Source organism: Megachile rotundata, chromosome 2, assembly GCF_050947335.1.
Source record: "Megachile rotundata isolate GNS110a chromosome 2, iyMegRotu1, whole genome shotgun sequence".
NCBI lineage: Eukaryota > Metazoa > Arthropoda > Insecta > Hymenoptera > Megachilidae > Megachile > Megachile rotundata.
In genome coordinates, this window is record NC_134984.1 from 21731400 (window position 1) to 21759027 (window position 27628).

General features: G+C 36.3%; 3 protein-coding genes across 7 annotated transcripts in view; 1 reads left to right on the forward strand and 2 right to left on the reverse strand.

Annotated features, from left to right (window-relative positions):
• The window catches only part of Sulf1 (Extracellular sulfatase Sulf1), a 97457-nt gene extending 85926 nt beyond the window's left edge, over positions 1-11531 (reverse strand). For 3 of the 4 annotated variants that reach the window (XM_012293506.2, XM_076541760.1, XM_012293505.2), the window contains exon 1: positions 11227-11530. The gene's annotated coding sequence lies outside the window, so the exon portion shown is untranslated. Of the gene's footprint in view, positions 1-11226 lie in introns of all 4 variants that reach the window. The other variant, XM_012293508.2, reaches the window with a different exon arrangement.
• Positions 11532-15853: 4322 nt separating this feature from the next.
• On the reverse strand, positions 15854-19072 carry Uxs (UDP-xylose synthase). The gene is made up of 5 exons (XM_003706751.3): positions 18382-19072; positions 17715-18305; positions 17509-17622; positions 17096-17416; positions 15854-17012 (listed from the first exon to the last, which is right to left on the reverse strand). Exons 1-5 carry the CDS (start codon positions 18440-18442, stop codon positions 16744-16746), a joined length of 1356 nt encoding a protein of 451 aa, XP_003706799.1. The 5' UTR covers positions 18443-19072; the 3' UTR covers positions 15854-16743.
• Positions 19073-19483: 411 nt separating this feature from the next.
• LOC100883077 (tripeptidyl-peptidase 2) lies at positions 19484-27564 on the forward strand. 2 transcript variants are annotated; one of them, XM_076541811.1, is made up of 18 exons: positions 19484-19814; positions 20352-20480; positions 20584-20751; positions 21238-21398; positions 21480-21643; positions 21728-22060; positions 22135-22404; positions 22504-22972; positions 23051-23238; positions 23308-23462; positions 23542-23759; positions 23832-24066; positions 24186-24436; positions 25449-25699; positions 25801-25812; positions 26177-26637; positions 26724-26939; positions 27019-27564. In XM_076541811.1, the coding sequence occupies exons 1-17, from the start codon at positions 19653-19655 to the stop codon at positions 26931-26933; spliced, it is 3837 nt and encodes a 1278-aa protein (XP_076397926.1). In that variant the 5' UTR covers positions 19484-19652; the 3' UTR covers positions 26934-26939; positions 27019-27564. The 2 variants fall into 2 exon arrangements, with proteins under 2 accessions (XP_076397926.1, XP_012148902.1); XM_012293512.2 differs by lacking the exon at positions 25801-25812 and having other exon boundaries at positions 19490-19814.
• The last annotated feature ends 64 nt before the right edge of the window (positions 27565-27628 follow it).

The window sequence follows — 27628 nt, forward strand, 5'->3', positions numbered from 1 at the left end:
CTCGAAATCGTCCTTTAGTCCTATTATTATTCCACGTTGAGCGGTCACCGTTACGAGTTTGCGTATCCATTACTGTCCGCGTGTAATACCCGTGACAAATAAACAAGTGTCAACAGGGGACAGGCGGATCCGTGAAAGGGAACCGGGATTAAGTGGCCGGCCAAAGAAAAGCGACGCATGGAAAAGGACTCGTTACGGCCAGCTCTGAGGAAACAATGGGCCATAACTCTCCGGGCTGTGATTTGAAAACGCGCGAAAACACGTGGACGAGGCTCCAACGGGACAGTTCTGTCTCGTTATCGCCTTTCAAACTTGTTCCAATGATAAATAATTCCTGGGGATATGCTTCGATTAGGGTTATTGACGAGATCGATCGATTTCAATGCATACATACGTGTAACTACATTTTCGCGTGACAATCGATCCTCGTTTTTAATGTCGTGACAAGAAATGGCGTGACCTTTGACTTCGAACGTATTTCTCCCATAAATCTTTAGGACTTATCTGTTACGTCAAATCAATTTGGGTTTCTGAATCACATTTTTACCGAGCTTTTATTCTTCTTAATTTTATGTCGTAAACTGTAGAAGACTGTGTTTAAACCCAAATTCCTTCTGGATTATTCTTAATATGGTCCCAGGATATACTTTAGATTCTCTGTACTCTGTAATGTACTTTGTAATATACTCTTTAGTATATTCTTACGTAGTCTTTAAGTTTTTTATACTTTACAGAGTACATTATTTTTCGGGCGCAATGAGCCGTAGTTCGGCCAGAGACGCCATCTTCATAAGCCTAAACCTAAACCTACTTTACAGAGACCTGTAAGTCTGTTCCTAAACTTCTAAAAGTTCCTTATTTCTACATCCGCAAATTCGTAACATTTGAATGTTATCGAAAGTTGCCTCAAAGAATTTGATACAAAGGGTACCTACCCCATTTACGACACTACCTGCTATGGCACTGTCGGTGTGACAAGTTTCAATAGAAACCTGGTTTTTCCTTCTATCCATGGGTCTCAGAAAACGTCGATAGTCCCAAAAGGGGGAGGAATGTGGAGAATTTTGTTTACCTGCGGAAACTATTTCGGGATAGCAGAATTTTTAAGACCTGTTCCGACCGGGAATATTAACCGATCGAGAAAATATTTCAGAGGGAAGTCGAGTCGGATTCTGAGAAATTTTCGGCACCTGTTTTTACCGAGAACGCTGAAGAACGAGGAAAATATTTCGAGAGGAAGTCGTATCGAAACTTTGAGGAATTGCATTAGTCGGGAAGTTCGAGAGTTAAGGAATGTCGTTGCGGAGTTTCAACCGAGTGATCGACACGCGAGAATTTCGGCGCAAACTTAGGGTAGCGAGCAGGTGCGAAAACGGGCACGGTATGCACAATATGGAGAGGGAACGTTTACAATAGGTAGGAGAAAAATGAGATCCCAAGGAGGCTCGATTCTAGTCTCGCAATCGTTCGAGTTTATAAACCCGCTCGAAAATACTTCCCTGTCTTTCGACTCTTTAGACCCTGTCGAGAGACAGGGAAGACATTATTTAATAAAGAGCTAAATTTATTTCAAATCTAGCTGTGAATTGTTACATCGAGTACTTAAATATATCAGATCCAGAGTTACGAGCTTACCAACCGGAAACCTATTAATAGCCTCCATTAACGCCAGTCATTGACTGAGAACCAATTAATAAGCCTTCGGTCGTTAATAATTCATTTATAATTTTATCGCCATAATAAATGTCATCCATTTACAATTCTATCAAGACTTGTTAATACGGATTATTACGTCCAGTTTATAATTATCGCTAACTTATCTGTGTCTTTGATAACAGATTGCACTCGTACGTCCTCACATATTAATACGATTAATCACATAGAAAAACGTGTAGCGTATTTAACACAGCAATTAGTTTCTTAAAAGAACGTAGATGCTTTCAGGATATTTTAAAATTTGTTCTAAAGGCAAATGTTTTATCGTGCAAATAATGTAGACCTTAAGTGGACCACCCTAATCGCTAGCACACCTCCTCCATGTTCTTCAATACTTGTCCCGATAAGAAAATGTCTTTCCTTTTAGAAAATCGGGACAGATGAGGTTCGATGGAACGCAGGGTGGCGTTCCCAGACGAAAAACAGCCCCCTGGGTAAAAGCCATTTCGAGATGCTCGAAGACCAACGTGGCGGACGCAAAAAGCAAAGGGGGTGCCGGTGGTTCTGGTGCCAAAATGAAGCAGCTAGAACGCGACGTCGAGTGCTCCGTCTGCGAGTACTTAAGATTCTTACGGGTTCGAAATGGCGGCGAGACCTAACGATCGCCACTTTGTCCTTTCCGCTTCAATTTGTCGGCCGTCGTACTTTTTGGCGCAAAGAAAGCGGCGTCGAGGTCAACGATCCTCGATGCGTTCGTGAAATTACGAAGCGTAATTGCTGTGGCAGAACCGCGACCTTGGTCCTTGCTGACTCGTGCGAGGAATGCGTGCGGAAACTTGGCGACGAGGAAGATGAATCGCGCGTACGCGCCTGGAATATGTAACGCGTGCTTGATCAATCGATGGAACAGAGACACGCGTTCTTCCACGGGATTTGATAACTGCTCGATGATCGATGCGTTTATCGAGCTGTCATTGATCGACTCGGCTGCTCCTAATTACTTTCGACGTTGATGAATGTTCGCGTTATTAAACGGGTTCATCGATTCGTTTATTGAACGCTTGGAATTAAGTCTATGTAGGTTGCTGATATTGCAAATTCTGTGAGTCAAGAGAGACATGGGATACATGAAAATCTAGGAGATCCATGCATTCGAGTCTTTTATTATTGGAATTTAACTGCAAAGATTTGCGTGAATGCACTAACGATCAGCAAAAGGCCGAATGGATACCCGACGGCAGCCACAATGGGTCACCATGGGCGGTCCTGGGCCGAGTTACAAGCATGGGAACCATCAAATGGAATCTAACACCTACGGTGCCGTAATACGGTTTTAACTGGCCGGCCGCAGATCTGCATAAAATATCAAATTTTGAAACACGGTGAGGTGGCGGTACTCCAGTTGCTTCTGAGATACTCGGTTCTGCGAAAAACTAATTTAAGCCTTCATGATAATAAATCGGTAGAATGCTTGGATAATGTATATTCTGAGACTTTGAATTTCAGTTTGATATACCATAAGTGCTACATACAATAAGTTCTAACATTTTTATGTTATCCATATCAGGTCTTAGTGCTTAGAATTAAACATGGCGCCACATAGAATATACAATAAGTGCTAACATTTTTATGTAATTCAAACATGTCAGGTCTTAGTGCTTAGAAACTAAAAATGGCGTCACATACAATATACAATAAGTATTAATATTTTTATGTAATTCAAACATGTCAGATCTTAGTGCTTAGAATTAAAAATGGCGCCACATAGAATATACAATAAGTGCTAACATTTTTATGCGATTCAAACATGTCAGATCTTAGTGCTTAGAATTAAAAATGGCGTCACATACAGTATACAATAAGTGCTAACATTTTTATGTAATTCAAACATGTCAGATCTTAGTGCTTAGAATTAAAAATGGCGTCACATACAGTATACAATAAGTGCTAACATTTTTATGTAATTCAAACATGTCAGGTCTTAGTGCTTAGAATTAAACATGGCGCCACATTTAATATCCAATAAGTGCTAACATTTTTATGTAATTCAAACATGTCAGATCTTAGTGCTTAGAATTAAAAATGGCGCCACATAGAATATACAATAAATATTAATATTTTTATGTAATTCAAACATGTCAGGTCTTAGTGCTTAGAATTAAAAATGGCGCCACATAGAATATACAATAAGTGCTAACATTTTTATGTAATTCAAACATGTCAGGTCTTAGTGCTTAGAATTAAAAATGGCGCCGCATACGGTATACAATAAGTGCTAACATTTTTATGTAATTCAAACATGTCAGATCTTAGTGCTTAGAATTAAAAATGGCGCCACATAGAATATACAATAAGTATTAATATTTTTATGTAATTCAAACATGTCAGGTCTTAGTGCTTAGAATTAAAAATGGCATCACATACAGTATACAATAAGTATTAATATCATATCGGGTCTTAGTACCAAGAAATTAAAAATGGCGGCCAACGAAGAGGAGCAGAGTACGATGAGTTTCGATCCGCCTTTCAATCGAGTTAAGAAGATAAAGACGTCAATTGTCCCGTGATTCATTATGACAATGTAACGATCGCAAAACGATGCAATCGCCTCGAAGAAGAGTGGCAGCCGAAAAAGATGAGCAAACGTTAGCGTTACAATCGATTTACTCGACGACTTGGCCAAAGCTCAAGATACCCGGTCCCTATAAATAGATCGATCAGCTCGGTAATGAGCTGGGAGAAGTCTTTTTATCGATATCGATCACGCAATATCGCCCAGCTCTAAATACTTGGCCGCGTAATAGAATCGATAACGAGAACATTTTGAAGAATACGCTAAAGGAAGCTTGATCTATTAACGAGTTGATTAATCTTAGGGTCGTTGCTTATCGTTTCTTCCGTAATTAAGGAATTTATAACGCAAACTCTTCATTTATACTTGTCTCAGAAACGTTTATCTTCGAAAACCTCAATCAGTTTACGACTTCACGATTATTTTACGATAATAATTGCGTAATACGATTGACAATAGAAATATCTAACGTATACCAAAAACCTGCAGATAAACGAATGAATCAGCGAACGTTGAAAACAGGAAAAAAGCGCATAAATTGCGTCGATATGGCCGGCGAAAATTCCAATCGTCGTCTGACGCCATGCAGACTGGTCGTAAAAATAAAGTCGAATTTTTGGACGCGAATACTTCCAGCGATATTCCGATTTTCGCGAGAAATTGACAAGTTGCCAGCAGGGAAATTACGATACAGTTTGCCCGCGTCGTTTGTTTAGATGAGAATTTCTCTACGGTCGCGGAATTTTTCCAAGGGCAAAGCGTGAACTCGAAGAGTGCGCGCTTCAGAACGGCTGAGTGCGTTTGCACGTATGCAAAAGTGCCTGCACTTAGAGCCACTCGTGAGCGTCAAGTTCGGAAAAGACCCTGTTTCTCCTGGAGCAACGTTTCTTTCGCGACGACTTCCCGCGATCGAGAATTCGGATCTCGAAAATTTTGATCGGAGCAAATCGCTTTATTTGTCTTTCAACGACGTGAAAACACCGGCGAAAATCATCCGGCAGCAACTGTAAGTAAATAGCTCAGTATTTCTGGAAGCGGAGAGCAAAGAAATTGCGAAAACTTTTATCGCACAGCCAGACAAGATCAATATTATCGAGGGCAAGAGCAATGCTGCGGCAACTGGAATTCCAGGATAACCTTTTCGCCGTCCGATAACTTTTGGCTGACATCAACTTCCGTTTGGCAACAGAGCTGCTTCTTCCCGCTCGGAAGTTCGCGAGTGCCATTCGATTCCCAATATGGGACGATCCTTATACGACTCTGTTTAACTTCGGCCCTCCGCGATTAAGCTTTTAAAAACCCGCTGATTGAACCCCGTTCTGGTGCTTTTTTTCTTCGGGGAAAATCTTGAGTATTCTTGAGAAATCAGATATTGTTTATGATTTATGTATTATGCAGATATAATAATGTAAATTATTACATAAATTATTTATGTAATTATACATAAATAATAATTTATGTATTATTATGTGAAGTAACAGTAAGGAAATAAATTATAAAAATGAGTAAAATATGCATAATTTGTAAATTAGTAGAATTTATGTTCTGCAAAGACGTCTGAAACATTCGTAATAATCACCCTAGAGTAGTAGAATTTTATTAGAAATGCAAGATGAAACACGAGAAATATAGCTCGGGTTTATTTCAGCAAAAAATCTAACTGATCATTCGGAACCGGTTGCGGAATTATAAAATGGATGAAATTGACCGTTACAATTATTAGTTGCAAATATGTGTAATAGGATTGCAATATTCATAAAACGGTTTATAAGGAACCGGTCTGATCTTTTCTAACAGAACTTGGAATATTGAAATTAACTGCAATTAAAATTGACAAATAGCTAATAAAATCGTGTGAGAAAATAAATACGTTTTCTGCTATGATATGTGGTTGGACTCAAGATTCTACGATGATAATCTGAGCGCTCCATGACTCGGCTTCATGAAATTGATGCAAATTTATGTACTCGGTATGCAATGCAAAGTTAATAAAAACACGAAAGATGAAAATGGGGTAGAAGTTGGTGTTTACAAGGAGCGAATATTTTTCAAAAAATACACTTTGAGAAAATACAGTTTCTGAAAAAAGTAACCACCCACGTTCTCTTCTCAATAACACAGTTCTACAAACTAAACATTCTATGGACCTGTTTAATCTTGCAGCGCACAATAAAATGCATACCATGTTACAAATAATTTTATTCAAGATAGCTATTAATATTTGAGTTTCAGCTTTTACTATCTTCAGAGATTTGCTATCTCATTTTCGATATTTTGCGTCCCTCAGGCTATGTACTCCCTTGTCAAACTTCGAAATTTTTGTAAATAATAAAAATGCACAAGCACGCGTTAAGATGAACCTTCAATGCACGATGATTCGTTAATCATCCAGCTACAAGGTTACGAATCGAAGGTGGATCATGAATTCCTACGCTATCGACCTTTACCCTTTATTGACCAGCGAATGCCTCGATGATCGACGAGAACAAATAGCCAATGTACTTGAGTTGTTATAACAGAAACATGAAGTGAGCGGTGATCCTGGAAATATAGTGTTTGCTATTGTTGACTTTCAGAATGTTTGACGTTCAGCAGCTGAATAGTTAAATTGTTTTTCGAAGGCCTCAAGGTTTTCACCATTTAAAAAGTTTCAAGATCAAACTTACCGATATTTGTTTGCGAATTCAAAGTTCAAGCGTTGAACGATCTAAACATTTATAGCTTCAATTATTTCAACTTCTGATGCTTCGATATTTCTGAAATTATTTTTTGAGAATTTTTTGGGGTATTAGTTCCGCAGATTGTCAATTACCGGTAGTTATTAAAAGCTAATTACTAGATACAGAACACGGGGAACGCTTTTACTATGCCACAAAGCACGCGGAACCAAGCTTTTTAGAGCCGCATAGGATCGTAAAACAAGCTATGCACCTTCCCTGCGCGTACAAAGGCCCATTAAAATAGTTCGAAGGGCGAACGATTTCCTTGCTGGAGGGTTCGGTTGTTCGAACGTTTCTTTGGACAAGATAATTCGGGCTCGGATTAAGATAGCAGCTATTTGTAGCACTTTCCTATGGCGATTAGAAATGTCAGGTAGGAACTTATCGGAAACGGTGAGTAATGAATACACAGACTTTTTAAATGTGGAGAAGTGAACTCCGGGATAAACTTACGTGAAGTGTTCATTTTTATATGAGTTTGCTTCGACAATTTTAACGAGGTCTAGTCTTGTACAATTTTTGTATCTGTACATACATAACAATTGTAACGATGTATTAACTTTTAACAGGTTGAATATTGACAACTTTTATCATTGTACGAAATATTTCTAGACTTGAACAATTTTTATGATATTTATACTTGTGTCTCATAATAATTGTAGCAATATTTATGTTAACTTTTAACAGATTGATAAAAATCATGGTAAAAAGCATTTCTAGTCTTGAACAATTTTTATGATATTTATACTTGTGTCTCATAATAATTGTAACAATATTTATATTAACTTTTAACAGATTGATAAAAATCATGGTAAAAAGCATTTCTAGTCTTGAACAATTTTTATGATATTTATACATGTGTCTCATAATAATTGTAACAATATTTATATTAGCTTTTAATAGGTTGATAAATTTAATCGTGGTAAAAAGCATTTTTAGTCTTGAACAATTTTTATATCTATACATGTGTCTCATAATAATTGTAACAATATTTATATTAACTTTTAACAGATTGATAAAAATCATGGTAAAAAGCATTTCTAGTCTTGAACAATTTTTATGATATCTATACATGTGTCTCATAATAATTGTAACAATATTTATATTAACTTTTAACAGATTGATAAATTTAATCATGGTAAAAAGCATATTTAGTCTTGAACAATTTTTATAAAATCTATTCATGTGTCTCATAATAATTGTAACAATATTTATATTAACTTTTAACAGATTGATAAAAATCATGGTAAAAAGCATTTCTAGTCTTGAACAATTTTTATGATATTTATACATGTGTCTCATAATAATTGTAACAATATTTATGTTAACTTTTAACAGATTGATAAATTTAATCATAGTAAAAAGTATATTTAGTCTTGAACAATTTTTATATCTATACATGTGTCTCATAATAATTGTAACAATATTTATATTAGCTTTTAATAGGTTGATAAATTTAATCGTGGTAAAAAGTATTTCTAGACTTGAACAATTTTTATAATATCTATACATGTGTCTCATAATAATTGTAACAATATTTATATTAACTTTTAATAGATTGATTCTTGGCAAGCTTAGTCATTATACAAAACACATTCCTTTTAAAATTTTACCAAATTTCAAAAGCAAACAATGAAGCAACATAAAAATTTGCTTACAAAGTGCAAAAAGCGTTCAGTTCCAATAAAATTATCTCTCGATTAATCTCCCATGATTTCATCGTATTAATCGCACAACGCCACCAAACTATAAATGGAATATCGAACATGATGCAATTATACTTCACAAAATAGCATCAAGCAGTAATCGCATCGTTATCTTATCGTGTTTTTATAAATGTATCCGACGATTGGCGCGAAATGTGCACCGGGAAAATATTCGAAAGTCGGTCGTCCGGAGGCCGCAGGGTCCCAGGCTGCATGTCTGCCAACAGACACGTGTATTTCATCGTCCTTTTTTCTCTTTCGTGATTCCACGAAGTGACCAACCAAAGGAGACGAGGAACGGTCCCAGGTGCATACATCAGTTGGCAGATCCGGGCACAAAGGAGCAACGTTTCGTAAGCCGCGGATTCGACAGCCGGAAGCTCGTCGGGAGATCTCGTTTGTTGGCGGGACAAAAGCGCGCGACGCTCGCTGCTTTCGAAATTGACCGACGCGACGCGTTGCACCGAATCGTGAAAACTGGACGCGTTGTTTACGTAACGCTGGGAATCTTCGCACGAGAAACAAACGACTAGATGACAATAGCTTTTACGTGCGAATAGCCTCGTATACACGTTCCGATCACAAAACTTCCAACGGGACTTGAATTCGTAATGTCGATCCGAGCGGATATGTTCACCATGTTGAGGAAGATCGCGGTTTAATTCTAAATTTAAGGTAAAACATGTTCTAAGGGTACTTTAGCTTTTATGGTGTCTTTTAAAAGGGTCAATGATACAGCATTGTTAGTTCAAATATTTGTAACATTTTTGTCTTCGAGGGACAACAGGCAACTCTCCATCGCACTTGTTAACTAACAAGTCTGTATTTAACCCCTTGCCTTACAATTTATTTGCCAAATGCGTCAGTCAAAACTAACTATTCATAGTTATAATATTAAAACAAAGAAAATTAAAATGTTTGGAGCATTTTCTATTCAGCGATCCTTGACTATACAAATTGTAGTTGGACCTAAATTTCAAGTTGAAGAGTATTCAAAATTTTGGAGAAGGTTATGTCACATTTGAGTTGTGAGTGTGTCACGTGTGAGACTCGTCAAAGTATGGCAAGGGGTTAATAGCTATTTAATTATTTATAGACCTGTTAGTTAAGTGTAGATATATAAATCATACTTCTAAAGAATATAAATTTTCAGTGAAAAAAATGTCGACCCTCTAAAGCTGTTCTAAAACAATTTACAAGAAACAATATAAGTGTCGAATGTACTAAAGAATAAAATTGACTATTTATAAGTTTGATGCGGTACGAAACTACATATTACAGATCTTACGATCAAGGTATCGAAATAGAGGAAGAAAATGACAGTCGGTTTATTTGGACGTCAATACGCTGGCTCGCAGAATCTTTTTTCTTTACGTTTGGAACTCGCTGGAATGGAGTTTAAATTTGTAACGGCAACCGCAGGTCGTGAAATTTAAACGCATGCAATTCGTTATTTGAACCGGTAAAAGATTCAACGATACCGATTCTCGGAATCGCAGCTTGGAAGCAGACGTTATACAATACCGGCGAGTTTGTTTGAAAGAAGCTTTTTATGGATAGAATAATTATTTTTACACGGGTGATCTATGAAAGTTACAATTTAATATTCTGCAACAATTAATATAATCGACAGAAACTAAAGAGACAAAAATTAGAGACTTGGAGACTTGCTTTAACTGCGAGATATACAGAGACGCATACTTTGAATCAAACGTAGGAATAATAAAATAAAATTGTCATATGTGGAGATAATTTTAAATGTATAACTTTAAGATGACTAGCATGACTGCAATTTAATCTCTGTTCACTTTATTTGTTAAACGTGTATATATTTTATTAGAACGCTATAATTACATGCGATAACGAGTGGAAAGTTAAATTGAAAAACGATCGTATTCTGAATAATTGTAATTATAGCGTGTCTTACTACGCGCGGCCGTTTTCACTGTGCCAGTGAACGTGTCAACGCGCAGTGAAAATGGACGTGTGCAACAAGACATACTAAAAACTTGAATTATTAAAGATATTAAGTATCAGATTTAAGCTTCGACTTCCATATTACTCAAATATTTAAATTATCCCCTTATCTTTGTATACTGTACTACATAAAATTACGATGTATGAAATGAAACTTTCAAGCTTAACTCTAATTATTAATAATTTTCCGTCAGATAAAACGAAGGGTATAAAATTGCAAAAGTAGCTGTCAACCGGCAACGTACATTCGATTAATAATCCACTCTCCGAAATTCAATTACTATTACGTACAACAAAGGTAATAAAATTGCAAAAGTCTCAAACCGCCAAATTATAAACATAATTTCGTTCGTGGCGTCTTGTCACATATAAGGGATATAAATCCAAAAGTATCAGACCGTTCAAAACATCCATCACAAGGGTTAAACACTTCTAAAATATAAAAATCGAAATATCTAAGTTTAATCGAAAAAGTCACCCTCCCAAAAAATTCTACAAAATCATCCCCTTGAACGAAATAATCTAAAGTTCCCTAAAAACATCGTAACTGAAAATATTTCAAAAAAAATTGAACACAGTAAAATATTAAGCTTACTGGTCAGACGAAGTTGAAGTTCGGCCGTGCTTCCCGAAGTTCCTCGATGAAAATGCTGGAGACGTCGGGCGTCGGTAGTTCTCCGGCTGATGGAAGCCGGTTTCCCGACGAATCGGCGATTCACTTCGTCGGAAAAAACAGAGGAGAGAGTGCACGTGGCGAGAAAGCGAAGAGCACGAGCGCGAAAACGGGAGGCTACGACGCGACCTCGCCGACGGTCGCAACGAGACTGAACTTCCAGCCTGCTACTCCAGCCTGGAAACAGCTGCTCCGTCAGCCAGCGCCAGAAAACTACGTGGTCGAACTGGCCGAGTGGTATAACGTCGTGCCAAGTGCATCTTCGGCCGTGGAGAAGGGGCACGCTGCAGAAAAATCACGTTTCACCCTATTGGGACACGGTGTTGTTCGGATGCTGCCGCCACGGGAGAAGTCGCCTCCTCGGGAAACCGCTTTTACGACGTGTTTAGAGTCGATCGAAAGTCGCTCGTTTTTCCCTCTCTTATGCTTCAACCCCTTCGGAAAGAATTTTGATTTATGGATCGATAACAGGAGCGATTTAGAGGCGCAGAGTATCGTTACGGGGTACAAAGAAACTCATAGGCCAGAGCGAGGTTGAGTAACGTTATTGGATCGTTTGAGAAATTCGGAGTATTCGCCGAGATCGTTGATATTAGATTAAATTTCGCAATGAAGGCTGCGTGTAGGATAATTGGAATTATTCAGATCGCGATCGTTTTATTCTCCAATTTAAACTTTCCGCCTGGTACTTTAAGAATTTAAATACGAATATAACGAGCACCCCATTCGGTATACCTTCGGATACGTAAGATTCCGATTGAACTCGTCAGTGCTAAATTGTACCATAATAAAATAGTACGAAAATTACTATTTTTAAATGCCTTTAACCCTTTGCAGAGGCAGACTCGAGACTTACGGTACAAATACGACAAATCTTGCTTAAATATTTAATATAATGAAGTCCAATTATAATTTGTATAATCAAAGACTGAATACAAAATCGTCGCAACATTTTGACTTTTTTAAATGATTTTAATACTATCGCAATTAATAGTTACTTCCGACTGACAAACTAATCAAGCGGCAAGGGGTTAAGAAAGTGCCACTGGTGACAAATTCTGTAAAAGTCTAATATCAAATTATTCGATGTTTACTTGCGGAGAATATTTCTCGTGTAAAATATCTAAGAAAACTGTCCGTTGGTTGCACGAAAAACGTGTCGGGTACCAAGGGGTCCTCCGAAGTATATCGGGGCCATTACCTGAAAAAGCGAATACTCCCCTTCACTGACAGCTGCTCTTACGTGTAAATATTTACATTTCGTATGAGCCCTCAGGTCGTTCACACGCCGCTGGAAAGCTACGGTCGTTGCATGCACACGTAAAGGGGGTAGCAGTGCAAATTTCGAACTCCTCGAACGCGTCCAATCAACTGTCGTGAACGATCGAAAAAATGATTGGCGTGAATATTACGTCAAAATTATCCTCGAACGTCACCTCTCTCCGCCATCCGTTCCTGTCATCAGGATCCTTCTCGTTGAAACGCGATTCGATCTCGGTAAATCTCGACCGGTACACTTCGAAGAAAGAGAGAGACGGAAAGTGGTCTTTATTGTCCAGGTTCTAACGCAGCTGTAAAGCAGTACCTGTGTGCCCGACTTGGATCATTATGGAAGACAGGTATCATTCGAGCTTCGCTGAGCCAAATGCGAGACGAAAGTTTGGTCGATTCAGTCGGTTGAACGACCACCGCGGGAGTACTGATAAGACGAACTTCCAAGAGAATATGCAAACGTGCGTGACGACGTAACCTTATCGGCTCTTAAGCATTAGAATTTGGGTTGCTAGCTTATTGTTATTTACGGCTGCGTGCGGATTAGCAAAGTTTGCACTTTCTTGAAATTTAAAGATTCAATTTGGTCTAAAATACTGGGGGATCTACCTTTACCCAGACTCTTGATTGGTCGGAAGTACATAATTTACATTTCGAGCCGTTTGAGACCGTTCCTTTGAAACGTATTTCACTTCAGACTTCATGCATTTTTCCTCGCGACTTCTTTTACCACCTGGAAGAGTCGGGCGTGTGCAGGTTCGAAACGCATAAACATTTCACCTGAACCACGACCGCCCACTCGAGCCAGACTTCGCAATATCGCAAATATTCTGGCGCCATCGAGTTCGAGGCCGGTGTCTAAATAAATAGCCCATCGGTGAGGGCTTACTTATGCATGCGACTCCGGTCAAAGCGACCGGAAGAGAACGATGCCGTGGAAAAAGGATCGTATGAGCGAGCTCGGAACCGTCGCTCGCCAAACATGTAACTCTGTCTCTGCTCGCGCTTCTTCTGCTTCAACGAGAAGAGCTACGATTTGTATCTCGCGAACAGACAAGCGGATAGATCGCTGAACATGGGATCCGAGACGCGAGATGAAAGAAGCATGGTAGAATAGTTGCGACGAAGCGTGAAGAATGGATGGACACTAAGAAGTTTTCAATTTTTATCGATTACGATCGCGATTAAATTTTTAATGTATTCGACCAGAGATTCTCAACCGGCCTTGCTGTAGCAAATAGCAGACGGTACGACGGGAGTCGATAAAACTTAGGAAAACGGATTTAAGAAGTTACCATACGGAGAATGAAATAATCCGAGCCGGTTGAGTTACGAACTGCAGGTTTACGGATTCGTATCACGAAAGGAGTATAAAGCACGTAATATGGGGTCGAACTTGAGGGGCCGCATCATACATATTTACAACGAACTTTCTTCATTGTTTTTTATATTCCGAGTTCCACGAACTCGGCGACGCTACGCCCACGCGTTGTAGCGCATCGCCACTGTTTCATGCTCGAGTTCTCACGAGTTTATCGGAAAAGCTGATGTCTCGGTGACGCTATAAAGTATCATCCCCCGGGGAACTCTTGCTTTTATCATTAGCCCTGGCAGTCGCAAGAATGTTGGCCGATGGTACGGTGAAAGGTAGAACGAGAGATAAGGATGGAGAACGGTTAGATAGGAGAATGTGTGTCGAGTAGTCTGCGACATTTTCGAATCCATAACAGGGCTAGAGAGTCGAGGAGCTCGCTACTGCAGGTCATACATAATGCAGGCACAAAGTGGAGATGAACGGCTGCAGGTAACGGGGCATGTTAAATCCGCAATGCAAATTTCACGTGAAAACTTCTGATTGCCGCTCTGTCTACCGTCTACCGAATTTTTCTTTTCTATAAATAATTTACGCTTCCTCTCGATTATACACACCGTTCGACTATCACTCGTTCCGTTTCGCTTTCTTTCTGATAACGAAAGGGAAAGCAGAATTAACGAGCACATTTGAACAACGAAATTACACGCTTCGTGTCTTGTAATCTTTTAATGAATATTCGAGCGAATAAAACAAAAACGTGGAATCGATGTTTTCCTCGGTTGAGCAACCCCTTAATTTCAGGCGGTGCACGCAGGTAAAAAGGTATATAACATGCTCCTCACGTGCTGTACCCACGTTAGACGAGCACTCCCCGTCTCATTTACCAATAAGCGAATCGGATTACTGGCGGACCACCAACGGATAGAGCAAGAGTTACTTTACGCTGAATTAGGTCACCTGTTCCTCCGGTTCGTCCAGACAGGAAGTCGTTGAAGTTCGTCAATTACACGATGCACCCTTGTTCATTAATATGTACACCACGCTACTTGGGCGTTCTTAACGAGCGACCTAACCGTTTCATCAAAAGAAACGTCCTCGACATCTCCGAGCAGCATTCAGTTATTTATACAAAATGACGCCCGCGTGAAATTAAACTGTGCGGCTTGATGAAAACGAAGCGCAACCGGTTGTATGAAATCGCAGGAACGAAGAAGACCGGCGTCCGTCTTATTTCCTTCGTGACTTCAACATTAACGAGGCATTGGCGTAGTGGATAGAAGTCTGGATAGACTTGCTCCCTCCTTCCCCTCAAGACATGGACTAACTCATTTAACTTTAACAGTTTTCAAATCTCAAAAATCTGCAAACTCTCAAATTTGTAAATTCTATGTAAATTAAATTTCAGAAGAACCTCAATTTATAAATGTATCAATTTCTAACTTTTCCCTGCTGAAAATTTAATTCCAGAATGTGAGAAACCGCTAGGGAGACCAGGAGCCAGAGCCCCAAAAATCGTAGTGACGCCAATGAGGTAACTTCTGTCTCCTTGACGATTAGGTCATCTTCACCCTTGCGGCATTATCATCCGCGATGACAAAGCCGCATATCCCGGATGCAATGATTATCGTTAAGAATCAGCGAGTCTTACTGGCCAATCTGCTCGCTCTTCTCTTCTTGCCCTCCGCTTTCCTGTCTTCTTACAGACAGGACGACCACGTGCGCCCTGTCAGGGCCCACGCGACACCCATTACGAACAATCGGCCCTTCAAATACGCTTTAAACGGCCCGGGTGATTCTTCAATCTTGCCATGGAATGCGTCTTCAACAAGTGGTCACGCTTGCCGGAATTATAATATTATCTAGTTGGAGCTGCGTAACCGGACAAGAAGAATCAGCGGTTCGTTATGCAACAATGCCTGTGTTATTATCGTTTGGATTCGTTGCAAGTGAAATCATCGGATGTAATTATTCTTTGATATTTAATTTATATGTATATATACATTCTGGTGTAAACATTCAGCTCGTATCTTGTTATCTACACGCGGTGGATCGCGGTCTGCGTACAAATTAAATACAGTACAATGTGATTCGCTGTAACGAAACATAAACTTGAACATTCTTCTTACTCGCTTTACACTCATACAATAATATATTCGTACGGTATAAAATTACTTTCATGTTTACACGCTTACATTTATACCATGTACAAATCACGTAATACGATTACTATGCGTGATAACAACGTTTCTTCTAGAGAACGCGTTTATCATTTTGACGAAACAATTTGGTTATAACATCCCTTGAGAAGTTACTAATTACAGGTGACATTGATTATGTCGCTACCATATACTGATACAGAAATGTGATGGTACACAAAGATAAGCATAGCCGAAGGAAAGTCGATTACGTAGAAATATTAAGTAAAACCAGCTTAATATTATTAAAGTTCGTATAGTTTACCTTAAAACTTCGCATGAGAGAAAGGATATTAATTATCGCCACCAGCACCGTCGAACGATTATTAAAATTTATACCAAAACATTATAAATTAAACTTATTCTATCACGAAATAAATAGTTCGCTTTAAGCATTAGCCATATGAACTGAGTAATTTAGTCATGGGCAATAAATAAAATTATACTTGAAATTTTTATATTTTTAACGAGGCCGAAATAAAATTTATTTCGATACTTCTGTGTTTCCTGCTTTTTTAATAAATTAAAAATATGTGCCCGTTAACATTCTAAATTACACAAAAGTCAACTTGGACGGGGAGTCTTTTGGCACGTAGTGGTCCAGAGCATAATGGCACTTTTAAACCACTCTTAAAGTGGATAAAATAATTTTGTTTCTTATAGTTGTTCTACTATATCATGATCGTTTTTATAAGAAGATTGTTTGAAAGTAGTTTTTTGAGAATGTTTCGTTCTCTGCAACTCCTTAGCAAAGTACATTATAGTTTTCTTAAGTCCTTCAGCTAAAGGAACTTTTGGTTCCCAATTCAAATACTTCTTAGCTCTACTAATATCCGGTCTTCTTCTCTGAGGATCGTCTTCGACCGCGGCAAGCTCGACTACTTTACTATTTGTACCAACTAAATCTTTTATTATAAGAGCAAATTCTGAAATAATTAAAATCTGTTAACTATATTCATATCAGAATATTCAATTAATAACATAAAATATTGTCCTTTTTAACTGTTACCTTCTATCGTATGCTCGACAGGATTTCCAATGTTTATTGGCTGGGTATAATTAGACGCCATTAAGGCAACTAATCCATCCACTAAATCAGTAACGTATTGGAAAGATCGCGTTTGTTTCCCACTACCGTATATTGTAATTGAATCATTTTGAAGTGCTTGAAGAATGAAATTCGATACTACGCGACCATCGTTCATATGCATTCTAGGACCGAAAGTATTAAAAATTCTAGCAACGCGTACTCTGACGCCTTCTTGCCTCATGTAAGCATAGCTTAATGTCTCAGCAACGCGTTTTCCCTCGTCATAACAAGCTCTGGGACCTAAAACAGTTACATTGTAAAGTTGTGTGTTATATCTTGTAATGTAGTCTTTCACTTATATAACATGGATTGACATTAAATGTTTTGTATACCTATAGGATTCACATGACCCCAATAGGTTTCTGTTTGAGGATGTTCATTAGGATCTCCATAAACTTCTGATGTGCTTGCTATTAAAACTGTTGCTCCTACTCGCTTTGCAAGACCTAAAATAATTTAGAAATATCTAAATCCACTTATTGATAACACATAATTATCTTGAATTCAGATAAAATAACCATTACGTAACATCACCTACCTAATATATTTATTGTACCTAAAGTATTTGTTTTTATAGTTTTCACTGGGTTAAGCATGTAATGCGGTGGGCTAGCTGGACTAGCAAGATGATATATTTCGTCAACTTCTAAGTAAAGGGGTCTTACAATGTCATGATGAACAAGCTCAAAATTCTCATGACCAACCCAATGTTCAACATTACGTTTTCTGCCAGTAAAAAAGTTATCTACAACTATTACTTCATGACCAGCGAGCATTAACCGATCAACTAAATGCGAGCCAACAAAACCTGCTCCACCAGTGACCAGTATTCTCTTTCTGTTTTTATAATTAAGAAATTTGACTACTGGAAAATCTTTTGATACTCTATTCTCAATTTTAGCTTCCAGATGTTCTAGTTTTCCTTCCAGTTCACGAATTCGTATTTTTGCTTCTTCGATGTTTTTAATGTCAGTGTATCGTGCATTTTCATTGGCATCTGGTAATTTTTCATTAACAGGTCCAATTTCATTCATGTATTCTATGTTAGATTTACGATCTCGTGGATGAATCCGAGGAAAGGACTGTTCTTCTTCTGGATTGACTAATAATGTTTTGTAGAATCCCAGTACTATAACAGAAAATTTATAACATTGATATTAATTGATGCAAAGAACAATGTGCTTTAGTAATACAAAATAATTTACCTAAAATTATACATATCACGGAAAAAGCAACCTGTTTCATCTTTCGTGGAGTAAGAACCATGCTTTAAAATTGCACATGTCACCGAGAATATTTATGTTAGCATTTTCTACACTTGTCACAAAGTTTCACCGTAATATTGAACAATAGAAAAGATAATATTTGGATGTAGCAGATGTGTCATTTTTCAACATTCATAATTAAAAAACATAACCTCTTACATCATCACACCACTCACGAAAAACTGACACAGATGAAGTGTAGGACAGACCAACAGCTTTCAATTTTCAAGAGATATGTTAAAGGATCTGAAATACCGACATTACGCATTTCGTGTTCCAGAACGGTAATTTTAGGAACTATACATGACATTTAATTATTCGTTCCACAGAAGAACGAAGAATTCTTGTCCGTCCTACGCATGTCAGCTCGCGACATGCAAGTATGACAACCTTCTTGACAGCCTAACATGTATACCTGGTGGGCACGAATTTTGTATGCTCTTACACTGGGGGTTACCAAACTTTTATAAACTAAAATACTCACTAATTCTATAAGACTATTACTCTACTATCTTATTGTGTTACTACTTTACTACTTTTCTATTCTATTACTTTGTTTTATTGTTCTTTATTATTGCTTTTGCTCACGGTGTATATGACTGACAAGTGGGAATTGGGAAGCATACGACAGACAGACAGCGCTAACAATAAATGGTGGAGAATCTATTGAAGTTAGCTAAGATGCGCGAATCGAGTACGATCTATCATGGAACGAACAGTAAAAGCTTCATCCCGTAGAAAGCAATTTCCTGAAAGAAGAAAGCACTTTCTTCATTGCTAGTTTATTCATCCACCGTCAGATGGTACTGAAAATTCTCTCTCCAAAGCGCGTTGATATGAAATGAAGAAAATGTTCCGTGTTTTATGCTTTTCAGGTTAATTAGTTAACAGTTATATTGCACAAAAATATATTACATGAATGGTTAATCCTACATTTAGCCTGTACTCCTCATTTCGTGCTGTTTTATTTAATTATTTTCACAATGTCAGTGCTGCTATCTAAGCATCCTAACGCAAACGTTTAGCAGATTTTACTTCTATTGTCTGTTTAATCTGACATATCCTAAGCTGATAACTTAACCTCAAAATTTACAGCGTACACTGACGCAGGCGCAGATGCCGTTTTTTGATTGATATATAAGGCTGTGGCAGTACAAAGGAAACATCTCAAGTAGTTTTTCTGGAGTCGCGGTGGCAGTGGTATTTGAAATATGGCAGAGGTCATTGATTGTAATTTTCCTGTGTGGGGCCTTTTACCTAAAAAAGAAACTGGTGTCACTCAATTCCTCACCAAATATCCTGAATATGACGGCCGGGGAGTCATTATCGCAATTTTTGATTCAGGGATTGATCCTGGGGCTCCTGGTATGCAGGTAAGCTTTTATACAGTCACGCCTCACGATTGTTCAAATCGGTTTTTTCTTTGTCCCCTATTTCTTTTTTCCATTTTAGCCAAATATCTTTTTTTTCTTTGAATCATTTTCAGGAACTTCGATTTGCTGAATACACTTGTTTCACTCATAAATTTGTTTATATTTTCAGTATATAAAATGATGTACCTTGTAATAATCTTGCTTGAAATTAGAAAATATGTACTATATACATAATTTGTCTTTTATCCTTTCATCTTCTATTACTTTTTAATTGAATGTATGAAGATTTCTATTATATCATATAATGTAATGATTGATTGCTACTGTGTTTTAAATTTTCTATATTTTAATAATAATTATTTTAACACTGTAGATGTTAACAATGTATGAATGTATTAGTCATACACCTCTACAATCGAATGTCTTTGTCATCTTTTATTATACAATAACATCAAGAGAATGATTCGGCAGTTTCTCACTGAATAAACAAAAAATGATATAAAGCATTTAATCTTGCAATTATCCTATTTTATGTAGATGACTTCGGATGGAAAACCAAAAATTATTGAAAGGTACGACTGCAGTGGAGCCGGAGATGTGGATACAAGCAAAGTTGTACAAGCACCTGATGGGTATATCAGTGGTATAAGTGGTAGAAAATTAAAGGTACATTTTTTGTACTGAAACATATAAAGTGTAATATTTATATGGAATAATTAACAAAAAAATAATGTACAATTAATTTTTATATTATATACTTTTGTTTTAGATTCCTTCAAGTTGGGTAAATCCTACTGGACAATATCACATTGGAGTCAAAAATCTGTATTCATTATATCCGGGAAAATTAAGGGAAAGGGTATTAATGGAAAGAAAAAAACGTCTGTGGGATAATTGTCAAAAATCTGCACTTGCAGAAGCATCTAGACAACTACAAGTAATTATATGTTGATGATATTTTATATAAATATTAGAAGACACTTGAAATTCTTGTTCAAAGTATTTTTGTTAATCTTGTATGTAAAGTTTATGTTTTTGGATTTTTTTTTTAAATTAATTAATTTGTATAATATGCAACAGTAACAGTAGACTATATGTTAATACAAATATATAAAAGTAAATTCGTAAATAGGCTTTTGGACCATGTGATCCAAAGATAGGGTTGTTGTGGGTATGTTGAACCATGCAGTCAAACGAGGCCGGTTTCACAATGTGTCACAGTGATCTGTATCTAATGCTATATTTATATTTGGCAGTTTGATCTACTGTAAAGCCATTGATTGATTACATAATAGTGCTTAAACTCTTTTCTACTTTCTTATAGCATGTATATATTGAAAGGCAAACTCAATTAAGATACAAGTAATTTTTTAATCAAAACAAAAATAATGTGATTTTCATGTTACACGATTATTGTGCATAGGAATTTGAAGCAAAGAATCCACAATTAACAACTTTAAAAGACAGATTACAAAAGGAGGATCTTGAGGCGAGAGTTGAAATTTTAAATAATATTGAAAAAAAATATTCTGATGTAGGACCTACTTATGACTGTGTTGTTTTTCATGATGGACAAGTTTGGAGGTAAAGTTGACAAGTATATGAAGATGTTTCATTTTCCCTAATTATTAGCGTTTAAGTTTAATTTTTTATTTTACAACATAGAGCATGTATTGATACCTCTGAAGAAGGTAATTTGGAAGCTGGTGTATTTTTGGGAGAATATTCGATGACAAGGGAATACGCGCCCCTTATACCGGAAGATCAACTAAATGTTAGTATTAATGTTCACGACGATGGAAATACATTAGAAATTGTTAGTTTATGTTGTAAGTATTAATAAATTTATATTTATTTCTTATTCTTTTGTTTGTTTTTTAGATTTAACTAATATTCATTTTATGATATTGCAGCAAGTCATGGTACACATGTAGCTTCGATAGCCGCCGCATACTTTCCCGATAATCCTGAATTAAACGGTGTTGCTCCCGGTGCTCAAATTATTTCATTAGGCGTTGGAGACAGCCGTATTGGTACGATGGAAACAGGAACCGCAGTTGTACGAGCAATGATACACGTAATGAAACACAAAGAAAAGATACATGTGATAAATATGAGTTATGGAGAACATGCTCATTGGTCAAACTCAGGAAGAATAGGAGAATTAATGAATGAAGTTATTGATAAATACGGTGTAACGTGGGTAGCGTCAGCTGGCAACCTTGGTCCGGCTTTATGTACTATTGGTTAGTTGATAGAACTTGAATGACTTCTAAAGTATTGATATTCAGCATATTCAACTTGTTTCTAAATTATGTAGGGACACCTCCGGATATTAATACCAACAGTGTCATTAGTGTTGGCGCTTATGTTTCTCCTGATATGATGGTAGCCGAATATTCTTTGCGAGAAAAGATGCCAGGCATGTCATACACGTGGTCATCTCGTGGTCCAATGATTGATGGAGGAGCTGGAATTACGGTATGCGCGCCTGGTGGTGCTATAACTAGTGTTCCAAATTTTACGCTAAGAAAAAGTCAGCTTATGAATGGTACAAGTATGGCTGCTCCACATGTGACTGGAGCTATTGGTACGTGTACAATTATTATAATAAAAGTATCGCATGCAGATGAGGGAAATATATATATATATATATATATTTCATGAATATTTTTTACCTATATTATAGCTGTTCTTATATCGGGACTTCTTGCCAAGAACTGCCCTTATTCTCCATACAACATAAAAAGGGCTCTTGAAAATACAGCTTTACATATACCAAATTTAGACCCCTTTGCACAAGGCTCAGGATTACTACAAGTTGAACGTGCATTTGATAATCTTGTTACTTATAGTAATGTACCTGAAAGAGACGTAAGATTTACTATCAATTGTGGTCCAAATAATGCTAAAGGAATTCATATGAGAAGCGGTGTAATTGATCGACCTAAAGATTACGCTATTACCGTTGAACCTGTATTCCTTAACAGCGAAAATACTGACCCAGCTCTAAAAATTGCCTTCAATTTGAAATTGACTTTGGTATGCGATGCATCCTGGGTGCATTTTCCAACACATCTTGATTTAATGAATATGGTGCGAGCGTTTGCTATCAAAGTAGATGCTTTTAATTTACCAGAAGGTGTTCACACAACTAAGTAAGTACACTTGAACGATTATAAAAGCATATTTATTATAGTCTTCATATAACCTTAACATCGATTACGTCCTTATAGTGTTAGAGCTTATGATGTGACAGACATTGCAAAAGGACCAGTCTTTCAAATACCAGTGACTGTAGTACAACCACAACTACTGCCAAAAACTGCAATCCTTCCAGATTTATCATATTCAAGTGTTTTATTTAAACCTAATACACTGCGCCGACATTTTATTTTGGTTCCCGAAGATGCAACATGGGCAGGTAAATATTGTCTATATTATTTTCAAATTGGAAAAATAAAATTAATATTTTAATTCAATTTGATTTTAGTTATTAGATTAAAAAGTACGGAAAAAGATAAAACTGGAAGATTTGTGATTCATAGTGTTCAATTGAAACCTCGCTTGTCTTGCAAAACTCTAGAAGTGAATAAATTATTCACTGTAACATCTCAGTCAGAAATTATTCATCCATTTGCTGTTCAGGTGCTATAAATTTCTATGGTTTAATTTAGAAAAACACTAATAAATTGATGTGGTAGTTATGTATGTATTTTATTTATAGGGAGGATTAATCTTAGAAGTAGTTGTTGCAAAATATTGGGCAAATATAGGCGATATGCTAGTTGATTATTGCATAGAATTTCATGGTATTCACATGATAGATGGAAGTCTTACGATGCAAGCTGGAGATGGAATAAATCGTTTAGAAGTACGAAGTTCTCTTAGAAACGAAGAAGTAGTTCCCAGTATTTCTCTTAAATCGTCTGTGCAGATTTTGAAGTATGTACAACTGAAAAGTGTTTCCATCTTAGTTCTGGCTTTAAATATATTATTTTGTTGTTAATGATATAGACCTACTGATGCAAAGATCGCTCCCTTACGGGAACGAGATATTATTCCACCTTCACGACAAATTTATGAATTACAATTGACGTACACGTTTCATTGTGCAAAATCAACGGAGGTAACTCCAAATGCTGCATTACTCAGTGATTTATTGTACGAAAATGAATATGAGAGCCAAATGTGGATGATTTATGATAGTAACAAACAGCTTATCTGCTGCGGAGATGCGTATCCATGCAAAGTAAGTGCTGCCTATAAATCACAATTAATATATTGGCACGTTGACTGCGATAGCCATATATCGGGGATGCATATACACATGATGCTTCAGCGTTTTAATAATTGTATTTGTTATTACAGTATGCTAACCAGAAACTAGAAAAAGGGGATTACACTTTGAAAATACATATACGACATGAAAAGAAGGATTTACTTGATAAATTAACAGAAATGCCATTTTTGTTGAGTCACAAGTTAAGTAACCCAATTACTCTAGATGTTTATGCCAGTCGATCACAAGCCATTATTGGTGGCAAGAAAATGATAGCAGCTTCAGTTCCACCGGGTCATATCCTTCCATTATATATTGCTCCTCTGTCAAATGAAAACAAGTAAGTATTTCATTCCAAATAACTATTCCCGTCATTATATTTCGTTCGACAAGCGTTGCAAAACATTTTTCATTATAATATACAAAGAGGACAATCAAACACTAGAACTGGTTTACACATAGCGTATGTACCATTTCAAGGACATTCAATATATTTTTTCGTATATGTAATAGTACACATATTTTTACATGTAAGTAGACAAAGGTGCATGAACAATTTTATTGAAATTTTGGAAATGTAAATGTTCAAAATATGTTAGATTAAAAATTTCTTCTAATTCAGTTATTATTAATTTTTAACAAGTATCAGCTGTTCTATATTGTTTCCGTTTCTTTGATTTACATAATTAGAAAATAATTTTTTACATACTATCATTTTATATTTTTTTCTATCTTCTTTTTATGTATATAAATATTTTTGTTGAAATACTAAGAACATTTTCTTCCTTTTCATCTCACATTGCAGCGCCGAGAACAAGTAAGTTTACGATATTCTTATAGACATTTTTAAACATTTACATGCTTTGAATGTGGCTTATAAACATATTAATTTGTTGAAGTGAACAGTATTTTTGTTATCTGTACAATGAAATTGTTTTACTTCTATATTGCTTTGTTGCTTCATAGAACTCACTACCGCATTTTAGACTTTAATATTTAAATATGTGTACTTGCCCTTCTTATTCAGCTAAATATATCAGTCAGTGCAATTAAAGCTTTTTTTACATACTTGTAGTTATAAGAAATGTATTGCAAACTTTTCTTATGCATTCCCAGAGATATTGAATGGTTAGTCTTTTGTATATATATTATATTTAAAGCTTTATATACACCTCAATACATGTAACAATATACAACTCAGGCTTTTAGAAAACACTATATGCTTTTCTCTTTAATTCAGTGTTATTTAGGCTTTTGTGCTTTGTTTATATTTTCTTTTAGTAGTGAAATATATGAAAAGTATCAAAGCTGACTAATTTAGGAGAGTATTGATGTATTTTTTTTTATTAAAGAGCTTGCAGAAATGCTACCTTAGGAAATGGTAGCTACCTACAGGGTTCATTGACCTTCTGCAAGGATGAAAATGGGAAAAAAGTGGATTGCCACGCGTTTAAATATATTCTGTCTGAACCAACTAAAAAGTTCAGTAGTAGTAGTAGCAGCAACAGCAACAGTACTCATAGTAATTCGACCAAAACTACGAAATGGGACGAGTACAATGAAGCTCTTAGAGATTTCAAGTGCAACTGGCTTTCAAAAATGGGTAATCAAATTTGTCACCAATGCAGTATTATTTATTTATATAAAATTATTACCATTACTTAAAGTTTTTATTCTTTTTTCCGGTTTCAATTTTACCAATAGCGCCTTCTACTCGTAAGTTATTCGAGTGTGATCAAACGTTATTCCAAAAGTTTATGTTATAAAATCCTCTATAATCTATATTTAAAACAGTTGACTTTGTTTCTGTGCATGAATATGAAATGCATAAATCCCCATTGTTTCTTCCTTTGCAATTGATAATTAAATTATGAATCATTGATATCAGAGCAATGAAACGATAATCTTTAATGTTTTACAAGTCTTTCATTCCTTTGAACGACCGTATAAAGTCTATTTGTTGTGTTAAATAAATATGTATTTACATTTTCCTGTTGCATCAGGGTTACAAGTACCTTGTTAATAACAAAATCTGGAGACTATGTAAGCAAAATGATAAGTATCTTATTTTTCCTAACAGAACCCGGAGAATATGCAAACCTACTATATGGAGAATTGAAGACTCTATTTGCGGACCATTTGCCTGTTCACACTGCCATGCTAATGTCGTTGGATTCACCAGAAGCTCGTCGACATGTACCACACGATGATATCTCAGAAGAATCTGTTTCTCTTGCAAACCAAATCATAAGCGTTGCTGACTTTATGCTCACTAATATAGACCAGGACAAACTCTTAGCTTATTATGGATTGAAGAGTGATCAACGCGATGACGCAGCCAAGATTCGAACGAATATGGAAAGACAGAAGTTTAGCTTGATAAAAGCCTTAGTAAAGAAGGGATGTGCATTGGCACGACTGTACATACACAATACTAAGAAAGAGACTGGAGCAGAACTCGATCCTTATGCACATTTATTAGAAAGTGTTACACATCATTGGCAAGAAGTACAGAAATTTGCTGAACCAACTGACATTAAGGTAAAAAACTTCATATCATGTTGTATTTAATTCTTACATTTGAATATGTATGGAAGCCATATAATATTTTCTTATTTGATTAATAGGTTATTGCCCTTTCACTATGGCATGCTCATATTAATAATCATTACGGTCGATACTTGAAACTGTTATTGCGTTATTATGAAGAACATCCAGTAAAGGAAGTTGACGAAAAATGTATAGAAATTGCAAGGATCTTAGGATGGGAACATCTGTCACGCCACATTACCACAAGTATACCAGCACGTTATCCACCTTCGTACAGATCGTTTTGATCACTGGTAAATGGTGTTTAAAGTATACTGTCTGCAAATTCACATATTTATGAGGGATAGTAATGCAGACAGTGATATTTTTTAGGTACGATGAAAGATCAGTTTGATATTCTAACAAGAAGAGACTAATCATGGAAAAACAGTTTCCAGTGCAGCTCTATAAAGGCAGAGATACTTCTGTCAAGCCATTCAGATGTATTATACATTTAGGAAAATATAATTTTATTCGTATTAAAAAAGAAAACACACGAAAAAAGTGACATTAGAACAATATTTTAATTTTTGAGCATAAGAAAATAAATCATGTTTACAGATAGACATATGATTTGCTTTGTGGAAATCGTAAAATGATCGATCGGTGTTGGTTAGGTCACAGAAGAAACATTATGAGCAATAACGTAAGATATGGTTTTAACACGTTGTAAACACGTTGCAAATTTGTGCGCATCAAGAAACAAATTTAAGTGTGTGACAATACGTGTATATGTATTTGCACAGAAAAGATGTTAATTATTTCATCGAAAATATTGTTTTATTAATGCATTTTTATAGCGCTCGTCACAACAGTGATGCGCCAAAGTGGAAACTGTACTCGATTTAAAAATTAAAATCTTTAAGTAATGATGGATTATTCTAAAGTATTCATTTTAACTAATACAACATGCATAATTTAAAATCATTTATGTTTTTCAATT